At 35.7% G+C, this 20,674-nt stretch overlaps 1 protein-coding gene across 1 annotated transcript in view; it reads left to right on the forward strand.

The window, feature by feature from the left end:
- Nucleotides 1–20,674, forward strand: part of LOC142335311 (uncharacterized) — a 101,221-nt gene that overhangs the window by 5,896 nt on the left and 74,651 nt on the right. The window contains exons 2-3 of the mRNA XM_075383758.1: nt 7,413–7,723; nt 8,990–9,094. Coding sequence (XP_075239873.1) covers nt 7,413–7,723; nt 8,990–9,094 — 416 coding nt within the window. The remainder of the gene's footprint in view (nt 1–7,412; nt 7,724–8,989; nt 9,095–20,674) is intronic.

Consider the following 20,674-nt stretch of genomic DNA (forward strand, 5'->3'; position numbering starts at 1 on the left):
TGACGATCATAAAGTTGAAGATTCCATTGCGCGTTAAAGTTTATGTACGGGTGTGTGAAAATCACTCGAAATTTAACAACAAAGGGTCATTTAAAACAAAAAAAAACAAAAGGATCGAAAAAAGAATCCGTTTCTTATAAGGGTAATTTGATCTGTAGAACAGATTGAATTTGCGAAACGCGAATTGGGTCAGAGACCCCGCAGGGGATGAGACATTGTGTACAAAGTTTGTAAAATATGCAAACCTATGATTTAACATAGAAAAAATCATAGTAAAACTTAATTTAATCAAAGCTTGGTTGAAGAACATTGCAAAAGTTGGCTCGTGTGTAAGAGAAGTTTTTGTTCCGGAAATTATCCTTAGGGTCCGTCCTCATCGTGCTTAGTTGCAGGGCGGGAATCAGTGGCTATATTGGTCAATGTTCACTTCAACTTTGTCATGGATACTACATTCTCAAAAAAAAACGGATCAACAACTCTGCTTTATTTTAAAAAAAATTTAAGTAAAACGGGAAGGTTCTATAAAAAAGGACTGTCTGGTGATCAAAAGTTTTACGTTTAATAAACGTTTATACTTTGTGTAGTTCCAATTTCTAAGTTAATATTTGTTTTTTTTTGTTTCAAATATATTGGTAAAAAAAATCGTTTTTGTTTTTAAATTGCGCTTATATTGTTGAAGATCTAACAAAATGAAGACAAACTTTTTGTTTTTTAATTATGTATCGGCAATAGAAGTCTCAAATTTTGTTTTTTATTTCGTGTACTTCTATGTTAAATTTTGCCTAAATCTAAATGGTTGGTTTGAAAAAGTGTGCCATTAGATTTTAAATTTTAAATTTACTTTGGTGATTGTTTGTTTTAAGTTCAAAAATTATCTCAACACATTAAAGGACTTCACACTAACAGCAAAATCATTGATAAATTTTTCCTTAGCGGTAAAGAAGAAGAATTTGGCTATTTTCTAAACAGTTTGAGGCACGAATGTATGTATTGAAATTAAGTAAAATTCTTGACGGCACTGTAGGATGCAAGGAGATTATCCTACAATGAGGGGAAGTCCCTTACAGGGGTTAAATTGAAAATGCCAATAGAAAGGGAAAATGATTTTTTGACAAAAAACAGATGGCCATCTGCATCTGGCATTAACGTATCCAGTGCGTAGACAAGAAGTAGACAAGAAGGTTCTGAAAACTGAGACGTGTTGTGTTAGAGCTTTGAGAGAACGAGTTTACAAAAAATGGACTTTGTTATAACAGATTTGATAAGTACAAAAAATTATAGTAGACTATTTTACTAGAGCCGAGGACAAGCAGTTAAGCCGTTCCAATGTCGATGGGTCAACAGGTGAAAAAAAATTTGTCTCAATACATTTGAAAGAACTTTCTCGGAAGTTTCAAAGTTTTTGTACTCTGGATAAAAAATTGGATGAAATCAAAGTCCGTTTTCTTTGCCAATTATTGATTTTGTTATAATTGTCGCATGAGGTGGCATCTTGCAGACGTTTGTCGTGCAGAACGGGCGGAACCCAACAAGAAAAAATACAAAATTAGCGTTTGTTTAGGTGCAAAAATGGACATATTGCCGAAATCTAATTAACAAACAAGAAATTTGAGTTCCAAGCAATCAAAAATGAACAAAGAATAATTGGAAAGAAAGCCAAATTTTAGTTTCGAAAGAACAAGAGAAAAAAAGTTTCATCTTCTCTCGAATGAGAATTGTGGTGAATTTAAAATTGACTCTGGTGCAACAAACTGAATGATTAAAATACTTTTGCTAGCCTGGATGAAAATGTTTCTGGCATAATTCACAATGCAACAGAGCGCACTCTTCAATATTAGGAAAATGAGATAATGAATTTTTCTGCTTAAAATAGCAATGAAGAATTGAAAAAAAGTTCTAAACGACGCTTTAATCGTACCTGAAAAATCAAAAAAATTTAATTTCGATTCAAAACTTAGAGAGGCTGGTGTTGGTGTTATTTCAATGAAAAACTGAAACAGGTTTTTTTTAAAGTCTTGTTTCCTTTTGAAATTGAAAATGGACTGTTTGGATGGAAAAATTTTCCTTGTTCAAATGAAAATTGCATTAATGTTGACAGTTTAAAAATTTCGCATGCAAGGAAGAGACCCAGCAGCTTCTTTGATTTGGAAGGCTTGCCAGCATTTGTAGAGGGTTTGAAAATTTGTGATGCAAAGGTTGAGTGTTGTGATGTTTGTAAGTTAAGTAAGTCGAAAAAATAGCATGTTCCCAAAGACTGCATGACAAGAGCGAAGGAAGTTTTGGACATTGAGCATACAGATGTCTTAGCAAAATTTTTTCATGAAGCTGTTGATGGCCATTGTTGTACCATTGGATTTTGAGATAGTTTCAGTCGTTTCTCAAAAGTCTACTTTATGAAAACAAGAGACGAGGAGGTCATGGATAAGGTTAAACAATTTGCGCTGCTGTTGAAAACCAGGCACTTTAGCTTCTGATGGAGGTGCAGATTGCATTTAAATGAAATTAAACGCTATTGTAGAAACCAAAGAATTCGTTTTGAAAACTTTGCTTCAATTTTTCCACAAAAGATGGGAAAAATTGGAAAAATTTTGGGAACTTCTGTTGTTTCCTGGCTTGCTCTTTCCTGGTTAACGCCTGCTTGGACAAAAATTGTTGGACATATTCTTTGAATATGGTTTTTTACGTCAAAAACATTATTTTGCATTCAGTTTTTGAGAAAACACCTTTTGAAGTGAGGTACAGTGAATAATCTAATTCATTTTTTGTCAAACGTTTTGTTTGTCTGGCATTTATGCTTACTGAAAAACAATTTCGCAAAAAGTTAGATCAAAACTCAAAAAAATGAAATTTTGTTGGGAATTCATAAAATGGAAAGTGCTATTTTATTGTTTTTAAGACGAAAAAAGAAAACTCAAATTTCGAAAGTCGAGAAACGTAAGATTTAATAAAAACGAAAATTATTTCAAACAAATGAAAACGCCAAAGCTAGACGAAGATATTGACAACAATTCAAATGAAGTGTCGGGTTTAAGTGAACTCGCTATCAATCCCTTGCTCCCAAAAAATGTTGATGAGGCTTTGCAAAATCCGAATTGGTTCAAAGCAATGAAGAATGAATAGGACTTGTCGGTTGAAAACAACGGTTGGTCCTTATTAAAAATGATGAAAAACTAGAAGGAAGTAGATGGAATTTTGCTTTGAGATTTGATCTTGATGGTGAAATATGTTGATATAAAGCTCGTTTTCTCGCAAAAACTCTTCGCCAAATTTTCGTAGAATGAGACTTACTCATCTGCAACTAGAATTTCAACCATTAGAATGTGTCTGTCTATTTTTATCGATAATTCATTAAAACAAATGGACGTTAAAACTGCTTGTTTAAATGCTGCAATTGAAGAAGATGTAGTCATTAAAAAACCTGAAGGTTTTGAAATTTTTGATGAAAGTGGAAAGTCCATTGTTTGTAAAATGAAAAAAAAGTTTGAATGATTTGGTACAATCTGGAAACAACTGGTTTTTGACTCTGAAGGTTTTCGTGATTACACCTAATTTTTTATGCTCATTTCATGATGAAGGCTTATTTATAAAAAACATAACAAAAAATAATTTATCGGTTTTTTGTGGGTAGATGACTTAATAGTTTGTGGCTTTTCTGAAAATTTTTCTGATTAGTTTCTTACAGAAGTTTCCAAGAAATTTGAAAATAGTGCTTATTCAGATTTGACGTTGATCTCTGAAATGAAATTTGAGTGGATTTCACCTGAAATACAAATAGGCCAAGAGAAATGCAGAATGCGATATATTAGCGAGAAGATTATTTTATTCCCAAGATTTGTTCTACAACAAATGATTCTTTCTACACCACGAATGAAGCACAAGGTGGTCCAATAAAACAATATTTTAGCAAGAAAAAAATTGATTCACCACCCTAAACCAAAACTCAATTCTCACGTCTGAAGTGAAGCCTCTCTGGAATTCAAACTCTCAAGAGACAATCATTCTGAAAAAGACAGCCATTCGACTAAAGGACCTCTAAAAAACGCTGGCACCTGAATCTGTTGAAGTAAAATCTTCGCCTATGAAACTAATATTTATCGAGCCAGAACTTCCACACATCTTGGCGCTGAATAGTGAGATAGCGAAAATTGGTCCCAAAGAAGCGGAAGGACAAACACTTCCTGTAGACTCAACTACATCGACGCACTTTTCCATACAAAAAACACTTGAAGAACGGATCAGTCAACACATGAAATAGCTCAACAAACAAATAAAGTGATATTCAAATCCGATATCGACACCCAAACAATACGTCAGGGGTACCAAGAAGTCGCTCCGCTGATGCTTCCCCCCAAAGTGTGTTTATGAAGATTATTAGCGCGATGTCTCGACATTTGTACCCTTATAATTGCCGTTCTCCTGTGTGAGTCATCTTTTGTTGACTTCTATGTTGCTTAAATTTGTTTATGCCTACTTTCAAATGATCATACGCATCTCCATTCATACCTTTACTTCTGATCTTATGTCTGTTCACTCATTGATTATAAACAAATATTTTGTTAAACTCTTATTTAGCATGTCATGTCCTAAATTGTAATAATTTTAACCGATTTATTCATGCGCTTGATACCTTTCTTTATCCAGTTGAAATTCACTTAGTTTTCTCTCATGGTCTCTCCAATTGGCCAATAGCCGATCAGATCAAGTAATCAATGTAAAGCATTGATTTGCCTGGCAAATCAATCTAACCAAGCAATTGGCAAAGCAGCTTGATTCGCGCCGCGAATCACCATAAAATTCTGATACTCAATTACTATGTACGACATTTGTAAGAAAGCTGCTTCCATCTTCCCCAAATAAACAAAACTATAACGCGCTTTAAGTCACTGAAAGAGAAAGCGCCGACTTTCGTCAGCCACCCCGCAGCAGCGCCGCCGAAACGCAAAAAATCTGATCGTTCAGTAGTATCATGCCCACCAAGTTTGGCCGCACCACAATTAGCAAGGACAAAACGGACACCAAAAAGGATACTGTCCCGTACAAAACAAACCAGCTGCACGAGAACTTCATCAATTACTCCAATCGCTTGGCAAAGCACACTCAATGATGGAATTCAAACTCTCGCGGAGCAGATTCCTACCCCAAGCACTGACTTGTGATTGTAGACAATCTCGCCGCAGCTACCACCAGTAGTGCAGTGAAATAATTCACACACCTCGACCAGAGAATTAGTACCGTCTTAGACGCAGAGAATAATTCAGCTTCAGACAGCTTGTAAACTCTCAATCATTAACCTAAAACTGATTTTCAATCACAAATTTTATTAGTAGTTAACTAATACATATTGTTATTTAATTTTCTTGCTTCAAACTTAGTTAAGCAAAATTAAGTATAATTTTTGTTTTTTCAAAAACAGAAAATTGGTATATTATTCTCCTGATCATTGCCGATCATCTGTGTGAATAATATTTCTTTTGCTAAATTTGACCTCTGTCGCCTAAATTATGTTTATGTCTACTTTAAATTGTCCACTCATCTATACTCAATTTTATTAAAACCTTGAGCTCTAATCCTATGTCTGTTCAATCATTGAGTATAAATAAATCTTTCGCTGAACTGTTGTTCAGCATGATGTCTTAACTTGTAACCCTTTTAAACGGGTTACTCTTGCCCTCAATATTTTTCTTCATATACGGTTGAAATTCAATTCTTCACCCCTTGTGGTCTTTCTAATTGTCCAATCTCCGATTAATTCAAGTATTCAATGTAAAGGATTGATTTAACTGGCAAATCAATCTAACCAGGCAATTAACAAAACAGCTTGATTGTTTCCGCGAATCGACATAAATTTTTCATACACAGTACGTATGTACGACTCGCAATACAATGTTAAACTCAAATACTTATCATTTGTGTGGCCTGTAGTTTGTTATTTTTTTCATCATTTCTCTTATTCCGAATACAAATTTACGCTAGATTCCTTTTAAAAAAGTTATTGAATTATTAAATGTTGATGAGCTATTGAAATGAGTTAAAGAATTAATGTCAATTGATTCGAGGCAAAATCTTTTATATATAGGCGGCCGTTGAACTTGTATCAATTCGATTGTTCAACAGCAAGCTGCTATCTGTCATCACATTTTAAGATTTGGACTTATTTGAAACGCAGTGTGAGAGACGTATAGAGAACAATGTGGAGATGAAGAAAATTTTTGGCCCTAAGCAAACAAGAACACTCGAAAACTTTTTGATCACATGTTCAGAGATGTCGTTTTCCCAGAATCTGACCCCTGGGTGTAGAAATTAAACACACTCTGAAAAAACCTATAGGTAGCTTTAAGTATTATCTTTTGCTCTAACCACTGAAAAAAGTCGAATATATTACATGAAATCATCATTGACAGAACAAATTTAAGTTCTCTAACAGATCGGGACAAGGAGAAGACCCACAGAGGTTCGAATGTTGACAAAGAATTTTTGGCCTATAACTCCTAGTGCGCTGTATATACTTTAAATGCATTGAACACACTTCTTCAGGTCTTGTCGATTAGCCTTTATTGGCCATGGCACAAAGTTCTGGATGAAAATGTGTTTATCTTTAATGCTTGATACACAATTCACAACACAAAGGTGAGGAAACCAGTCAAGGCTAATCTAGGTTTATTTTTCAACACTGAAACAAGACTAAGCGTTCATAATTTTTTCGTTTCGATTTTTTGATTTTTCAATACAACAAATAAAAAAACAGTTTCCTCTAAAAGTTGCTAATTTTTCTCAAACGCTCACTCACACGAAAAATCGTGTAATTTTTTTATCACGCGAGGAAAAATTTCTCGTGTGAAATTACACGAAACGCATTCTTCACAAGAAAAATTGTGTGATTTGTTACTACACGAGAATGAATCGTGCGATATCACACGAGAGAGTGTTAGAATGTACCTAATTTTGTATATGAAATAAACGACCATAGAAATAAGCGCCAGTTTTGAAATTGAATGTTGTAGTTTCATGTCAAGTACCACGGGCTGCTATGGCATAGCCGTGGCATGCTCGGCGTTGCCAAACGCGCTAAATGCGCAGCTCTTTAATAATCAAGTGGGGATTTTTTCCGTTTATTTTCTATCTAAAATTAATTGAGGGCTTTTCCGTGTTTTTTTCCTACACCGCTGACCCTACATCTATTTCTTCTGTCTTTTCTTATTGTCACACCCTCGGCTAGGCAACTCCCTTCTCTTTAGATCATCCAATCAAAAACGGTTGAGAGGCGGTAAAAACGGCGAACAAAATTGGAAAAAACGGGGGAGGACATTTGACCCAGACGGTTTTCTCAGTCGGGTGATTGTTTTAAAAAGTATCATGGATTTACGATATTGTAACAAAAATGAGGGTGAGTAATAATGTTCTTGTACCTGCAGGTGAGGAAGCGTGTGCCATTGACAAGTTTGCGGATGTAGCAGCCACTGTTAAGATCACAGACCAGGAGAACCTGCAGTTCGATGTGGGCGAAAACTCCCAGCCAGGCGTACTCTTCACTGTTGCCACCAATGGGGCCCTTGGCGGTTTCTCAGATTACCTTCAGTTTGACTTGGAACACACGAATGAGGGAAAGTTTGATCTGGAGATATTTCAGCTGCTGCTTACCTCAGGATTTGACTTGGATGATCCGGAGGCTAAAAATCTCTACACAGTTACCATCAATTGCTTATTTTCACCAGACTATGGAGTGGTATGTTCGAGATATGATATTATAATGAGTAACTTTCCTCCGCTAAGTCACGAGGAATTTCTAATCGATAATAGCATTGAGGATGGACCCAGGCAGTGATGTCCAGACCAAAAAAGTGACCTCTTATCAGGCAATTTTCGAGCGCCCACCTGTGCATCGTGCGCCCGAATTACATAGTCTTGAACGGTATAATCAGTGTTCACTTTGGTCTGGACCTTAATCTGGGACATATGTTGGACACAGCTTCTTAGTGCAAAGTAACGAAGATTTAATGGCGTCTTTTTTATTTCTTTAGCTTACTGCGTCATGTTATATCCACAGAGGATATACTTTGTGAGTTTTGTGGTAGGAATTTTAGTATTTGACTTTATGTTGGAATTAGCGGTGAAAATTCGCTTGTGTTGGTTTGGTAGCTAAAATTTGCTTTCTAGGTTGGCATTCGCGAGGCGAAAGACACTTATCTTAACAAATATCATCAGTCAGTTGAACAGATTGAATTTCACGACTAGTTTCAAGTTGGACAATTCAGAGGAATGAAAACTGAAATAAGAAAAACCTTAAGTGCTTTATCATAGTTTGATCATATAACTTACAACTCAAAACGCACACTAAAAAAAGTTCAGGTAAATTTGTTGGTGTGTTCAGGTATATGGTTCAGGTGAGACATATCTACCTGAACGGTTCAGGTAAGTCCAGGTGTTGTTTTCAGCTAAATTTACCTGAATCTTTTTTTAGAGTGCGGAAATGCTTACGTTATGAATAAATTAAACTGGCGCAATTATCTGTCTATGCAGATGAACTGATTAATCACCCGTCTAGGTGGATGGACAACAAAATGAATGGATTATGAGTAATAAATTACAAATAGTATTGAAATTAGAATTAAATTATATCATTTAAATGGTCTGTCCATATGACAGCGGTAAATGAGATTTAAGAATTTTATGCTTTTTCCGTCTTTTCTGTCCACGTTTAACGTAACCATTTATCTTTGCGAAGAAAGATACGCAAAGTGAAACTTGCTGACGAGGTATTGTCAGTGTTGTCCACAAACAATCTTGAAAACAGCAAGCTGCACTTTTACTTCGTAATGTGATATACTGTCTCGCATTTTCTTTCACCGGCCTGTTCTCGATTCATCTAGGCATTTTTTTTCAGTTGATAATTTTTTAATTTTACGGATATATGAATGTCGCTGGAGTGCGGCTTATAAAAAAACTGGAGGGAGGCTTTTATTTTTTGTGCCAATGGCGTTTTGTGTTGAAGAGTTTTGTGGAGTATCTCAGCTACAACCTGGTCTTGAATATAGTGCCTGTGAACGACCACACGCCCCAGTTCAACCCGACAACCATCAACTTCGAGCTGCAAGAGGTTAGTTCGTAATTATTTACCATAGCTCAGTCTGCTGCATATTCTCTAGTCAAACGCCACGCACTACTTTTAGCGGTTATGCAATTTTTGCCGCCGCAATAATCAGTTTGCTCGTCTGCAAACGACTCATTTTTTTACGGTAAAAATATCGAACCATTAAAGTTATTGCCGATATAAACTACCACTCAAATTTGATGCTCATCGAACAAATCATTCTCCGAATGAATTATACTTTTCTGTATATATACAAACGAACAGGAAATGGTGTACTATCTTTAACATTTTTGAAATGATGATGCTTTATTTGAATCATCGTATGGATTGACGTGTTAATGTTAAACTTTTGGTTATGTTCGTGAAATTAATATGTTTGAATTTGCAAAACTTCAAAATTGAGATCGTGATGGTTCGCCACTATCAATAAAAGTGCACCTCCAATAAAATCTTGGCCTCATCGGCGACCGTGCGACCGCAACTCCCTGAGCCAAAATTTTTATATTGTAATTCCATTTTTTACCTATAGTCATTTGGCTTTTATTGGACTCAATAGCTGTTATGTCTCATAGCGCATCAGTAAAAAAGTTTATGCGTCATTTTAAACTAATTTTAGAACCATTCCCTAGTGAAGAAAAAATTTAAAATCTTGCAAGAATGTTGCAAGAATCTTGCAAGAAATTTTGCAAGGGAATGCATAGTTCTTCAATTTTTCTGGCAAAAACCTTGCGAGATTTTGAATTAGCATTTACATTTTCATCCTGGTTACCTGGCTGATTTCTGCGATTGGTTGAGCTGAATTATTTAATCAACTGTTGGAAAATCTACTGAAGTTAAAACCTGACTTTTCGAGATTTCCCAGTATGACTTTTGTGGTTCTTCCCGCCTTTGTTTTCATTCCGGGTTTGGGAACGGCATTAGTGGAGTTACTGAAAGAAACTGCAGGAGTACTGATTTAGCTACCAGTGTTAGCTACCAAGAAAACAAAAAAAATTTTCTTGCAAGATTCAAGATTTCAAAACCAAGCTAACATAATTCATTGATATGTCGAATTTGTAACTTTTTTTTGCAAGATACTTTCAAAAATCTCGCAAATTCTGAATTGTTTTGCGAGATTTTCGAAAAGTTTGAGTCTGCTGAGCACTAAAGTTGTGATGGCTTTTATAACAATGCCAATATGCCGTTTTTAATTTGTTGGCTTCATAATAAAGGTAAATAATAATCTTGAACGCTTGAGCCAACACACCTAAATGAGCAGTTTATTTACATTAACGGTATTGATAACTATTTAAAGCAGTTGTTACCGTTTTATTCTTTCAAAAAAGCAAATCAATTGCCGCGATGACACTGAGTACAGTAAAAGAGATTTAAAACATTGAAGACAGTGATATTTATAGGTTTGTCTGATTCTGTAACATTACCAGTCATATGACGACAAACTAAAAAATTTTTTGATTTATGCTACTCATAGAACGGTTTGTGAAAAACACTTGCAAATGTAAGATATTTTTATGAATTACAAACTGGACGCAATTGCACTCAAAATGGGGGAAAAAATGTCATCTGGACAGTAATGAAAGTGTCGTAATAATAATAAAAAAATAATAATAATAAAAATAATTGAACATAACTGATTGGTTACAGATTAATTTTAAAAACGTTTACAATTTATAACCATGAGCAGAGATTTTCCATGAACAAAAGCTCTTCTCGGAAAAAAAGATGTATGTTCCTGCAAAATTTTGGTTTAAGTTGTTTAATCCATATTCAACATTGCGGATAATTCTTCAATGTCAGACCTTATTCTCCAGCGGCTGAGTATATCATACAGTACCACTAGACGCCTATGTAATGGAAAAAACGTTTTTCACATCTTGTAATTTTTTTTGTTTGCGGTCGCTCATTATGGTTTTGAAATTGAGTCAGATTTTAACTTGTTTTATATTCAAAGAATTTAAATATTGGATTGTCTATAGAACCTGTGATGGTTTTGAACAGTTCAAGATTGTCAAATTTGTATATTGTCATGATTTTATCATTGAACAAACCACATACCGAATCACACTTAGCTCTATAGCTAAGAGTTTTTAGAATTTTACACTGCATACTGTAAAAGGACGACAATGCACTTTTCGTGGTGCATTCATATACAAAAACACCATATTGTATTAAGGCTTGACCTATACCATATAAAAATTAAATAATTATGTACATGTTATTCTGCCTCTAATATGATAACATAGTCCACGTAATTTCGATAACTTTCTAAAAACTTTCACAAGCTGATCACAGAAAAAAAAAGCTTGCGATCAATGATCCTACCGAGATATTGAACGGAGTCATCATAATCGAGAAAAGAATCACAAAAAAGAAGTTCTTCGCTCATATTTAAACTTTCAGTTTTAAAAACCATAGCTTTGGGTTTCATTACCTTTGTCGCTACTCTATTAATTTTCATCCAGTCTGCTGCTTGTATTAGATCAGTAATCATTTTTCCCAACTTGAGATTTAGTGGTGAATTTTTGACAATTGCCGTTTATCAGTGAATAAAAGGTTTCACTGGCTGTAAAGCAAATCATTTATATATATATATATATATATATATATATATATATATGTTTATATATATATATGTATGTATATATATATATATATATATATATATATATATATATATGTATATATATATATATATATATATATATATATATATATATATATATATATATATATATTGATATATATATATATATATATATATATATAGGAAACAACAGAGGGCCCAATATTGAGCCTTGAACAACTCCTACTACCATTTCCCTTGTTTCAGATTTTTTGCCCGCGCAAATTGTATATATTGATTACGATTTGATAAGAAACTTTAATTTAAACCATGGATTTTTCCCCTATTTCCTATCCGTAATACTTTTTCCAGTGGGATCTTGTAGTCAACAGCATCAAATGTATTTTTCAGGTCAATAAACACAGCCGATGATTTGCATTTCCCTGCAAACTGGCACAGACTAGTGATAGCTTGAACTGCATTCTTTGATTTTCGGAAACCATATTGGGATGTACAGAAAAGTTCATTTTTTCCAAGAAACTCATTTACTTTCCAGTATATGATTTTTTCAAATATTACTGAAATTCTACTGAGGATAGAAAGTGGTCGATAACTGTTTGAATCATCTTTTGAGCCATCCTTATGGAGAGGAATAAATTTTACTATTTTTAAAACATCTGGAAAATAACCCTCAATAAAGAAAATTTTGGGAGAACTCAGTTGAAAATTATATGATAATGTGTTTCGATTTTTAATCACATACATTTTCAAGCCGTCTGGACCTTCTGACTTTTTAGCAAGCAGAAAATCAATGGAATCCTCTACATTCTGAACAATAATACTTGAGAAAAAATTGAGCTTTGCTGATGAGAAGGCAAATTGTTAATATAATTGTAAGCTATTGACGAGGCCACATTTCGTCCCACTGTTGCAAAGAAATAATTGAATGAGGTTGGATCCGTGTCATTTATTGGTGTTTTATTCACAATTTTGTAGAAATTTTGAAAAATCTTCGATATCTATTTCTGCGCAAATAGTTTCCTCGAGTCTCGAATTTCTTTGGTTACTTTATTTTGAAATTGTGTACTTATGACGCAAAAACACGTTTTTTCTTGATAACCATGATTGCAAGAGATTTTTTTTATTACAATCATCCGTTTAATTTTATTTGTTATCCACGAATTTGATAGTTTTCTGAAACGAACTTTTTTCAGGTGGGCAGTTTTGATCTAATACATCAACAAATATCTCAATGAATTGCTTGATGTAACCATCACATAATTGGTTGTCATCCATTTTCCTTAACTCATGGTTCAACGTAAAATTGAAATTACAAACAGTATTGTTATCTTCTAAGCAATTCAGAGTTCTGTAAAAATACTGTGGTTTCACATCAATTTTCTTCTCAAGTGGCAGAATTGCGGTAACGCAATAGTGAACACTGAAGGATGATTTTTTTAATTTTCGATGATAAACGTTGTTCAATTGATGCAATTATATCCAATCACGATAAAGATCATACACTTTCTCTGGTAGGCGCTAAGGGACTGATTATTTCCGTATTATTAGTTGAAATTAATTTTGATTGAAATCTCCGCAAGTGACATGGCGATCTTTATGTTTATTTTCTATTACTGTACAAGAAGTTATAACTGAAGAACAACTAATGCAAACTCTCTCAGCATTATGCATCTATTTTCCCCGCCTAGCCACACAAAGAGATTTTTATCGTGAAGATTTCCGTCTCAAATAGATTCTCATTTCCATTTTTGCCCATTGTTCAAAGTTGACTTTTTGTTCGGAATCTGGGAAACTGTCCCATGCAAAATTGAATAGAGATTGTTATAGCCGGCAGAGCTTTCGATGATTGACAATCTTTTCAGCTCATGATAAGTGTGGAAGACAAGAGTTATTGTTTTCGAGCCCGAATTGGCTTGAGGTAATGGCTTCCAAATCACTGACATCCGAACTGACTGGTGTCAGTGTTCTTGCATTGAGCGCTTGCTCAACAAGACACTTTGTGGTTCGGAGAACATCTTCCGTAATTGCTTGGTTCCCCAACACTGCACACATTGCTTTCTTGGACATTCTGACCAATGGCTCGCACACTCCTGCAAAGTGAGGTGCTGAGATGTTTTTCAATTCATTCTTTGTTCCATGCTGCGACCTACACTTCAAACTCCCGGCCTGAGCTTATGAAGTTTGTCCCGCTGTTCCTGATTATTATTATTGGTCTGCCTTTTCAAGTTGTGAACCGCATAATTGCGTACAGACAACAATCGGTTTCCAACTTTGGAACTAGCTCTATATGCAGTGCTCGTACTGTTAGACAAGTGAGCAAATAACACAAAATCTTTATATTTCTGCGCGTTTTTTTTCTGTAAAAAAACCAAAGTAGCGTACTGCAAAGTTTACGAAGGCTGTCGGAGGGACAAGTTTTCCAGTAGTTAGCTGTGGCTAACTCAGTTGTCACTGAAAACACTGTCTGTGTCTTGCTTCTTCCGCACGTAAAAGTTCTAATTTTTATTGAACGTAAGCCGTTGTTTGAGCCAACAATCCCGAATAGTAGTTGAACAATATTTCTGTCTTGTTCAGTCCCGGTCTTGGTTGCTTTCCTTGTGGTCTCTACGCAAGAATAATTCGACAACGCGATGTTAAAAAGAAAATTTTATTGGATGCTTTTATTCAAGTTCTGATTTTTGTCTATTCTGCTTATTGCACAACTAAGTCATCGTTGTCAATGAAGGTTGAAAATTGCAGAATCTTACTGCTTTTTGAAGGTGCCTCTTGAACTTTCAATGATTTCATCTCCTCAGTAAGCTGTTTTTGCTGTAGTAACCTGAAGGTTGTTGCCTTGACATTTTCCTTTTCCGCAATGCCAGTTAAATTTGTTGGCAGTTTCCTTTTCATCAATACCCGTTTTACCTATGCTATTGAATTTACCAATTGGTTAAAATTGCTGAATCGTTTCCACTGAATTATTGTTTTCGTCTCTTCACCCTAGACTGCGTTATGAAAGCTGAAGCAGGTTTTTTCTCTTTGTCTGAGGCTAAAACAAGTTTTACTACCTCGAACCATTCGTCATTTGGTTACTTTAACGAGGCCGGCTCAATTAGCCGCTTGTTTTCCTTGAGTTCCTCAACATTAATTGCACTGATACAAATAGCGGTTAGATGTGTAAACCGCTCGCATGTCTCTACTGTGAAACATCAGTCGTATTCATTATCTCAGTCATTTGTTTAGACTCCAACACTTGTTGTTTCCGCTGGGTATTCATCGGAGGACTGTACTTGAGTCCGACCATGAGCTGCAACTGTGCATTTTGAACTCATTTTCTTTGACATTGTATTCTTTGTAAACTCGCTGCAATCTCAACTACTTGCAATTTCAAGCGTGGTATCAAAAGACGTCTTACTCTGCTTTTTCAAATAAAAGCACTCTGCTTTTTCAAATAAAATTAAGAGTCCGATGAGTTTTCCTTTGGTTCAGAACGTTGATAGGATACTATACACATTGTGTCTTCAGATGCACCAGCAAACAAATGAAGTTCAATTTTTTCCTCACTGTGTTCAAATATCGTTATTGATGCCAGTTTCATTAACAATAGGAATTCTCCATTTTAGGAATTTGGCTTCTTCACCGGGTCTATATTTGTTGTCCCAATGTTGCCATATTTTGGTCCAGATGTTCTTTAGGTGTCGTCTCACGTGAACGCCGAACAGAACAAATAATCTCATCGGGCCAACTACTGAAGATACGAGAGACAAGATCTACCTTTGGGCAATCAGAGCCTCAATTACTTCGTTGATACCTCTGCAAACTTGCAGACTATAGCCAGTGACATTATTTGGAGTCAAAATTGAATTATACTTCTGGATTTGAATTGACATGCACTTGCTTTGTTTTTCAGGTTGGTTTTAAGTCCTCAGTTTTTGCCGCACTCATTTCCTTGTTGTTGCTAGTCCAATTCTTCAATTCAAATCCGTGTTTTGAGAGAAAAACTGTAGCTCATGGGACATCACGATAGCTGCTTCCCGTGTTCTTACTGACTTGATCAGATCGTTCAAGTTGATCTAATTTTGGGTTGTTTCTGCTGACATAGGAAACTTGTTTTCATAATTGATGACGACTCGTCTAAGAACGTAGTTTGAGCTTGTTGGTGAAATATTTCTACACTGGTGCTCATATATTTGCACGGTTATTTTAATTTTTGATTTCCAATGAAACATTAGACAGCTCCTCTATTGTTCGGAAACTTGCACTTCTAGGAAAATTGATTCGATATCAGTTGTCATGACTATTTTTTGGAAACAAAATATGAAAATTGTTCCAATCAAGCCATGAAGTAAATCATTGCAAGCCGGGAGCTTTTTCTTTGTATTTTAATGCAGCGTTGCAAACGCGGCAAATTCTACTGAGCTTTATTGGATTCTTCGCTTGATGGTTGGCAAGAACCATACTTTCTCAAAAGTGCTTTTCGAATTCTGATTTGTTCTTCACGAATCTGCGCTCCAAAGTCCCTATCCATTGACTGCCGATACAAGTTTTTAAGGTTTGGGTCCTTTCAGTATTTCCGCGCCATTTATTAAAATTGACCCAAGTCTGATCTGTAATTGTTCAGTAGGTTACTTCTTGTTCAACCCACAGCATTCTCACTTCCTACCGCTTGCCGTTAAGTTGATCGTAATCTCTATTATCTTTTGTTTTCGTAGTTTTTTCTCTGACTTTGGGTGATTGAAGTTTTCACGTCTTCTGGGCAGGCAGTTTTACGTCTTCTGGGCAGGCAAAATGAGTAAAGTTTTGTATTCTCTTGCCCTTGATGGCTCCACTGAGTAAGCATCCTAATTCGGGCAGAACAGCGGCATGTTCACTTCGTATTTCTATCTTGTAGTCTGATGCCTTTTGTGCCTCATAGAAATCTTGATGCGAAAATATGCCAATTTTCATCAAGCTTAAACTCTGCTTGGAAGTACACCGGAAAGCTTGAAACTTTTCTCAATTTTTTGTAGTCGTAGTGTTTACTGCCCAAAGAATTTGACGAGTCCATAATTGCCTTAAAACAATGCAACAAAAGCATATTCGTCTTCAGCTCCTTTTTTTCGTGTATGCCAACTATTTTAAGTGTAACATCATTGTTTGGCGTTTAAAACCTTTCTTGTATGCTTTGATTAACGAACGATACCGTTGATCAATTATTCAGGAAAGCATATGCCTTTAGCTTTTTGTCACTGCTCTGAACTGGGAGCGGAAAAATCTGATTGAAGCCTCATTAATTTGAGTTATCGTCAATGTGCTTACGTTGACTGTGACTGCCCTCGCACGCACTTTTTGGAGTGTATTAATCCTTTGTTTATTTGGTACATCCATTTATACCGCACGCGTTGACTTAGCAATTTTTGGTTGCTTTCTTTTTCCCTGAAATCCATAACATAAGCATTGCCTCATCACTGCCACGTATCAATCGTTCTTATTCAAGTTTTTGTAAAATGGGTAGTTCCAAATGCGCTGGTTGTGCCGTCAACTAGCAGACATTGATTGCTTTCGGTTGACTTCGGTTCTTTTAGATTCGAACTTGAACTGAAATTTGATGTCTTCGAGAACCGTTTTTCTCCTCTTGTTTTGCACCTGCCTGTCTCTTTGCGCCCTCCTTTAAAAACTGAGAAAGCTTCATACGCAAAAGCCATTTGACAAAAATGGTGAGATCAGGCCAGTCATCGTTCTTCTCATCAAAATAGAACCACCCTTTCTCTCTGTTTATCTTTGGTAGCTTATAAACTGTTATAATGTAGAACTTGATTGCAGATCACGTATTTCTTTTTACTCTTTGAGTCTGTTCACAACGTTAAATAAAACACAAAAAAACTGAGTCAGGCTTGCTGAGTCAATTAGTTTCACTTGATTTGTTTTTCGCAGGCTCTCGAGCTGCGCAATTTTGTTACATGCGTTTTCAAATTTTTCTGTAATTTCTCGTGACAGCACTACAAATTTGGCCAAAATATCCGATGCTCTAGATTGCAGATTTTGTTTTGCCTGTTAGTAGTGTCTTTAAATGGCTCTTTTTCCCTGAATCGTTTATCCCTGAGGTATGCGTTTATCTACTGTTGCAATAAACAAGCTAGAACACTCAGCCATTTCCAGCGAAACTGTTTAGTTACAATTTTGTGACGTGACAGCTGCTGAATTTTCTGTAAGCGTATATGGAGCCAAATTTTAGCGGAAGATCCAATTTCTCACAGCTAGAAGAACGAGCACGAGTTTGGATACCGCGAATAGTTCCTCTCTCCATTTTGTTCTAGGTTTACGTCGAAGCAATTTTTGGTTTAGCTCGTGTTTGTGTTTCATGCATCTGATTGGCACACTCCGAAACATCTCTTAATTGGAATACAATTGAATATTGACTTTTCATGAACTTTCGTTGGTCGAGAACATATATCATTCTTCTTCAAGTCTGTGATTTTGTCCCTCTACTTCTCGTTCTCTGTCTTGAAGTTGATGTTGCAGATGTTGCATCTCCAATTCTTCTATCTGTTTTATCAGCTTCAGCTTCTTGCTATCATAATGTATTCGCTCGATTGCAATATTGTTTGAAATTCGATTTCAGTTTATTAATTTTTTTCCTTCAAAGCGTCACTTCGCTGATCATGTTTCTGAAACCTTCTTTATATCTTGATGCTTTGTTTTTTCGTTCAGTGTAGCAGTGTTCAGTGTCTCATGGCATGTGTTATTATTCCCATCCGGGAAACAACGATTTTGATCTCTCGAAGGTGTATCAATTACGGGCGGTTCTGCTTCAGAAGCTTGAAAATTTGAATGAACTTTTTGATTCTACATGCTTTCCTTTCCGTGAATATATGATAACCAATCGTTATTTAAGCTGTTGAAGAATTTGTGTTGTTCTATTTTTTAATTGCGACACATATTCAAATCACTTTGTTTTTTTACGGAGTTGTTGGAATTGGTAGTCAATTGCTTGAGTCTCTTGATAGATTGTTTTGATTTGCTGGGTCGGTCACCACTTCGATTTATATCTTACCACTCTCGCGTTTTGGCTCGAGGCTGCTCTAAGCATTTCTAAATCTGCTGCATTTCCAAGTAGCTACGCTTCCTTAATTGGTCACTTTGTTTCGTAATTTAGGCAGCAGCTTGATTTTTTACTGATACCTTCTTGAGTTGAGAAGTTAACTTTGTGATTCTTAACAAATTCGACATCAGTTTGCCTTTCACTGTGCGGTCCGGCTGACCACCTGTAACGGCTACTCTCCCATTCGGTTGCGACGAGGAAAGCACTACACCGTCTAGTTCGTATTTGTGGTGCGCTCTTGTAACTGATTATCCGCTATATTCTTAAAATTCTGTAGTCGTTGATTACAATTCAGTTTGTAGAAATTTGCCAATATTAGTTCTTTTTCAGTATCGACTTGGATTGGATTGCTGCAGATTACACAATACGAGATTTCTATTTCTATATCAGTTCAATTCGAAAGGGGAAAAATCCAAAGACATACGTTTGAGACCTGTTTTTGCAAAATTATTTAAACCCTAACTTATGCTGTAGTTTGCGTTTTTGCAAACAAAAAATCCAGTTCACATTCCAGAACCTGGGGATCGTAGCATTTGAATTTCAGCTCAAATTTTTGTAGATACAGGGAACAGTAACACAGTGTTTACTGCTTAGGAATAACTTTCAATACTTGACGAAAAAACAATTTACTGCTCAAGACTTTTTAAAACGCAAGGCACAGTAACACGTTATCTACTGCTCAAGACAGTTTATTTTGGTAGTTTTGCCGACCTCTAGGACGAAAGCCGTTTTCTGCAGCTGATATAGATGAGTGCTTGTTGGGTTGTTAGTGTTTTCTCCTCCTTTTTTCCTCAATTCACGTGACTTCTATGGTTTTTGTAACTATTACTACAGCTGGGATTATTACAATGACTAAGCAGTTGCTATGACAACAGAAGCTGGTTGAATGTAAACATCTAATACAAAAGGGTTTTCCTTCTCTCAGTCAATGACCTGAAAGACTCAAAGTAGATGGGTGAGAACCGAACCTGGGACAAAAGCCTGTTAGTCAGGTGCACTTACCACGAGGCTATGAGGGCTTGAAAGTATGTTGGCTCAGAGGGAGTATTTACTGTCCTGATTACTACGTGCTTTTAATTGCTCCCAAACGAGGTTTGAAGTATGCATTGTAAACTTGTGTTTTTCTGCAAAGTTTTAGTTTCACAGATTCCGAGCTGTTCTAGAACATACTTAGCTTTTATCTAAGTTTTTCAGGATTTTCTGTTTGATTTTTGCGTGATCTCAAGTGCTCCTAATCATAAAAATAAATCTAGAATGATAACTAACAAAACGGTTTTACCTTGAGTAATGAGCAAATAAATATTTTTGTTTGGAAAAAGGATGGAGGCGTGGGTACCTTTTTGAGAGACGACCTTAAAGATCGGCTCATTAAGGCATCAAAACAAAGATTTTTGCAAGTATAGTAATAATTCATTTTGAAAAATAGCCTGACAATCCTTTCACTCAATCCAAATCTAAATAAATCACAATATTTTCAGAAACGGCAATAAGTTAAAGAAACATGGAGGATTTTGCACAGAAATGGTTTAACCTACAATAGATGCAGGTGGAATAAATGCCCCTTGAGTCATATTTTAGACATCACAATTAGAACAGATTGTGGAGGGCTGTGCAAAAGCAGGCCATCATAAAGTAGCTTGCGAGACACTTTGCAGGGCACAGTTAAAAGTAAGACAGGCCAAGAATGGGAAAATTCAAACGCGTGCAATTAAAAAATGATAACTACGTCCTTCTCAATTACGTTGCAATGAATCGTCAATGAACGGTTTAGTAATTCGAGGCAAGTTTGATTGGTTACACAATGTGCTGACTGAAGATTTAGATTACAAGAATTTAAAGAGAATTCAGGCAAAACAAACACATATGCTTGTACATTGAGGCACTGGGAGAAAAATCAATCATTAGAAAGCTGAAATTACAAGGAAGTTGCATGGAAATCAAT

The sequence above is a fragment of the Convolutriloba macropyga genome, chromosome 2 (assembly GCF_964194025.1).
Source record: "Convolutriloba macropyga chromosome 2, txConMacr16.3, whole genome shotgun sequence".
Classification (NCBI taxonomy): Eukaryota; Metazoa; Xenacoelomorpha; order Acoela; family Convolutidae; genus Convolutriloba; species Convolutriloba macropyga.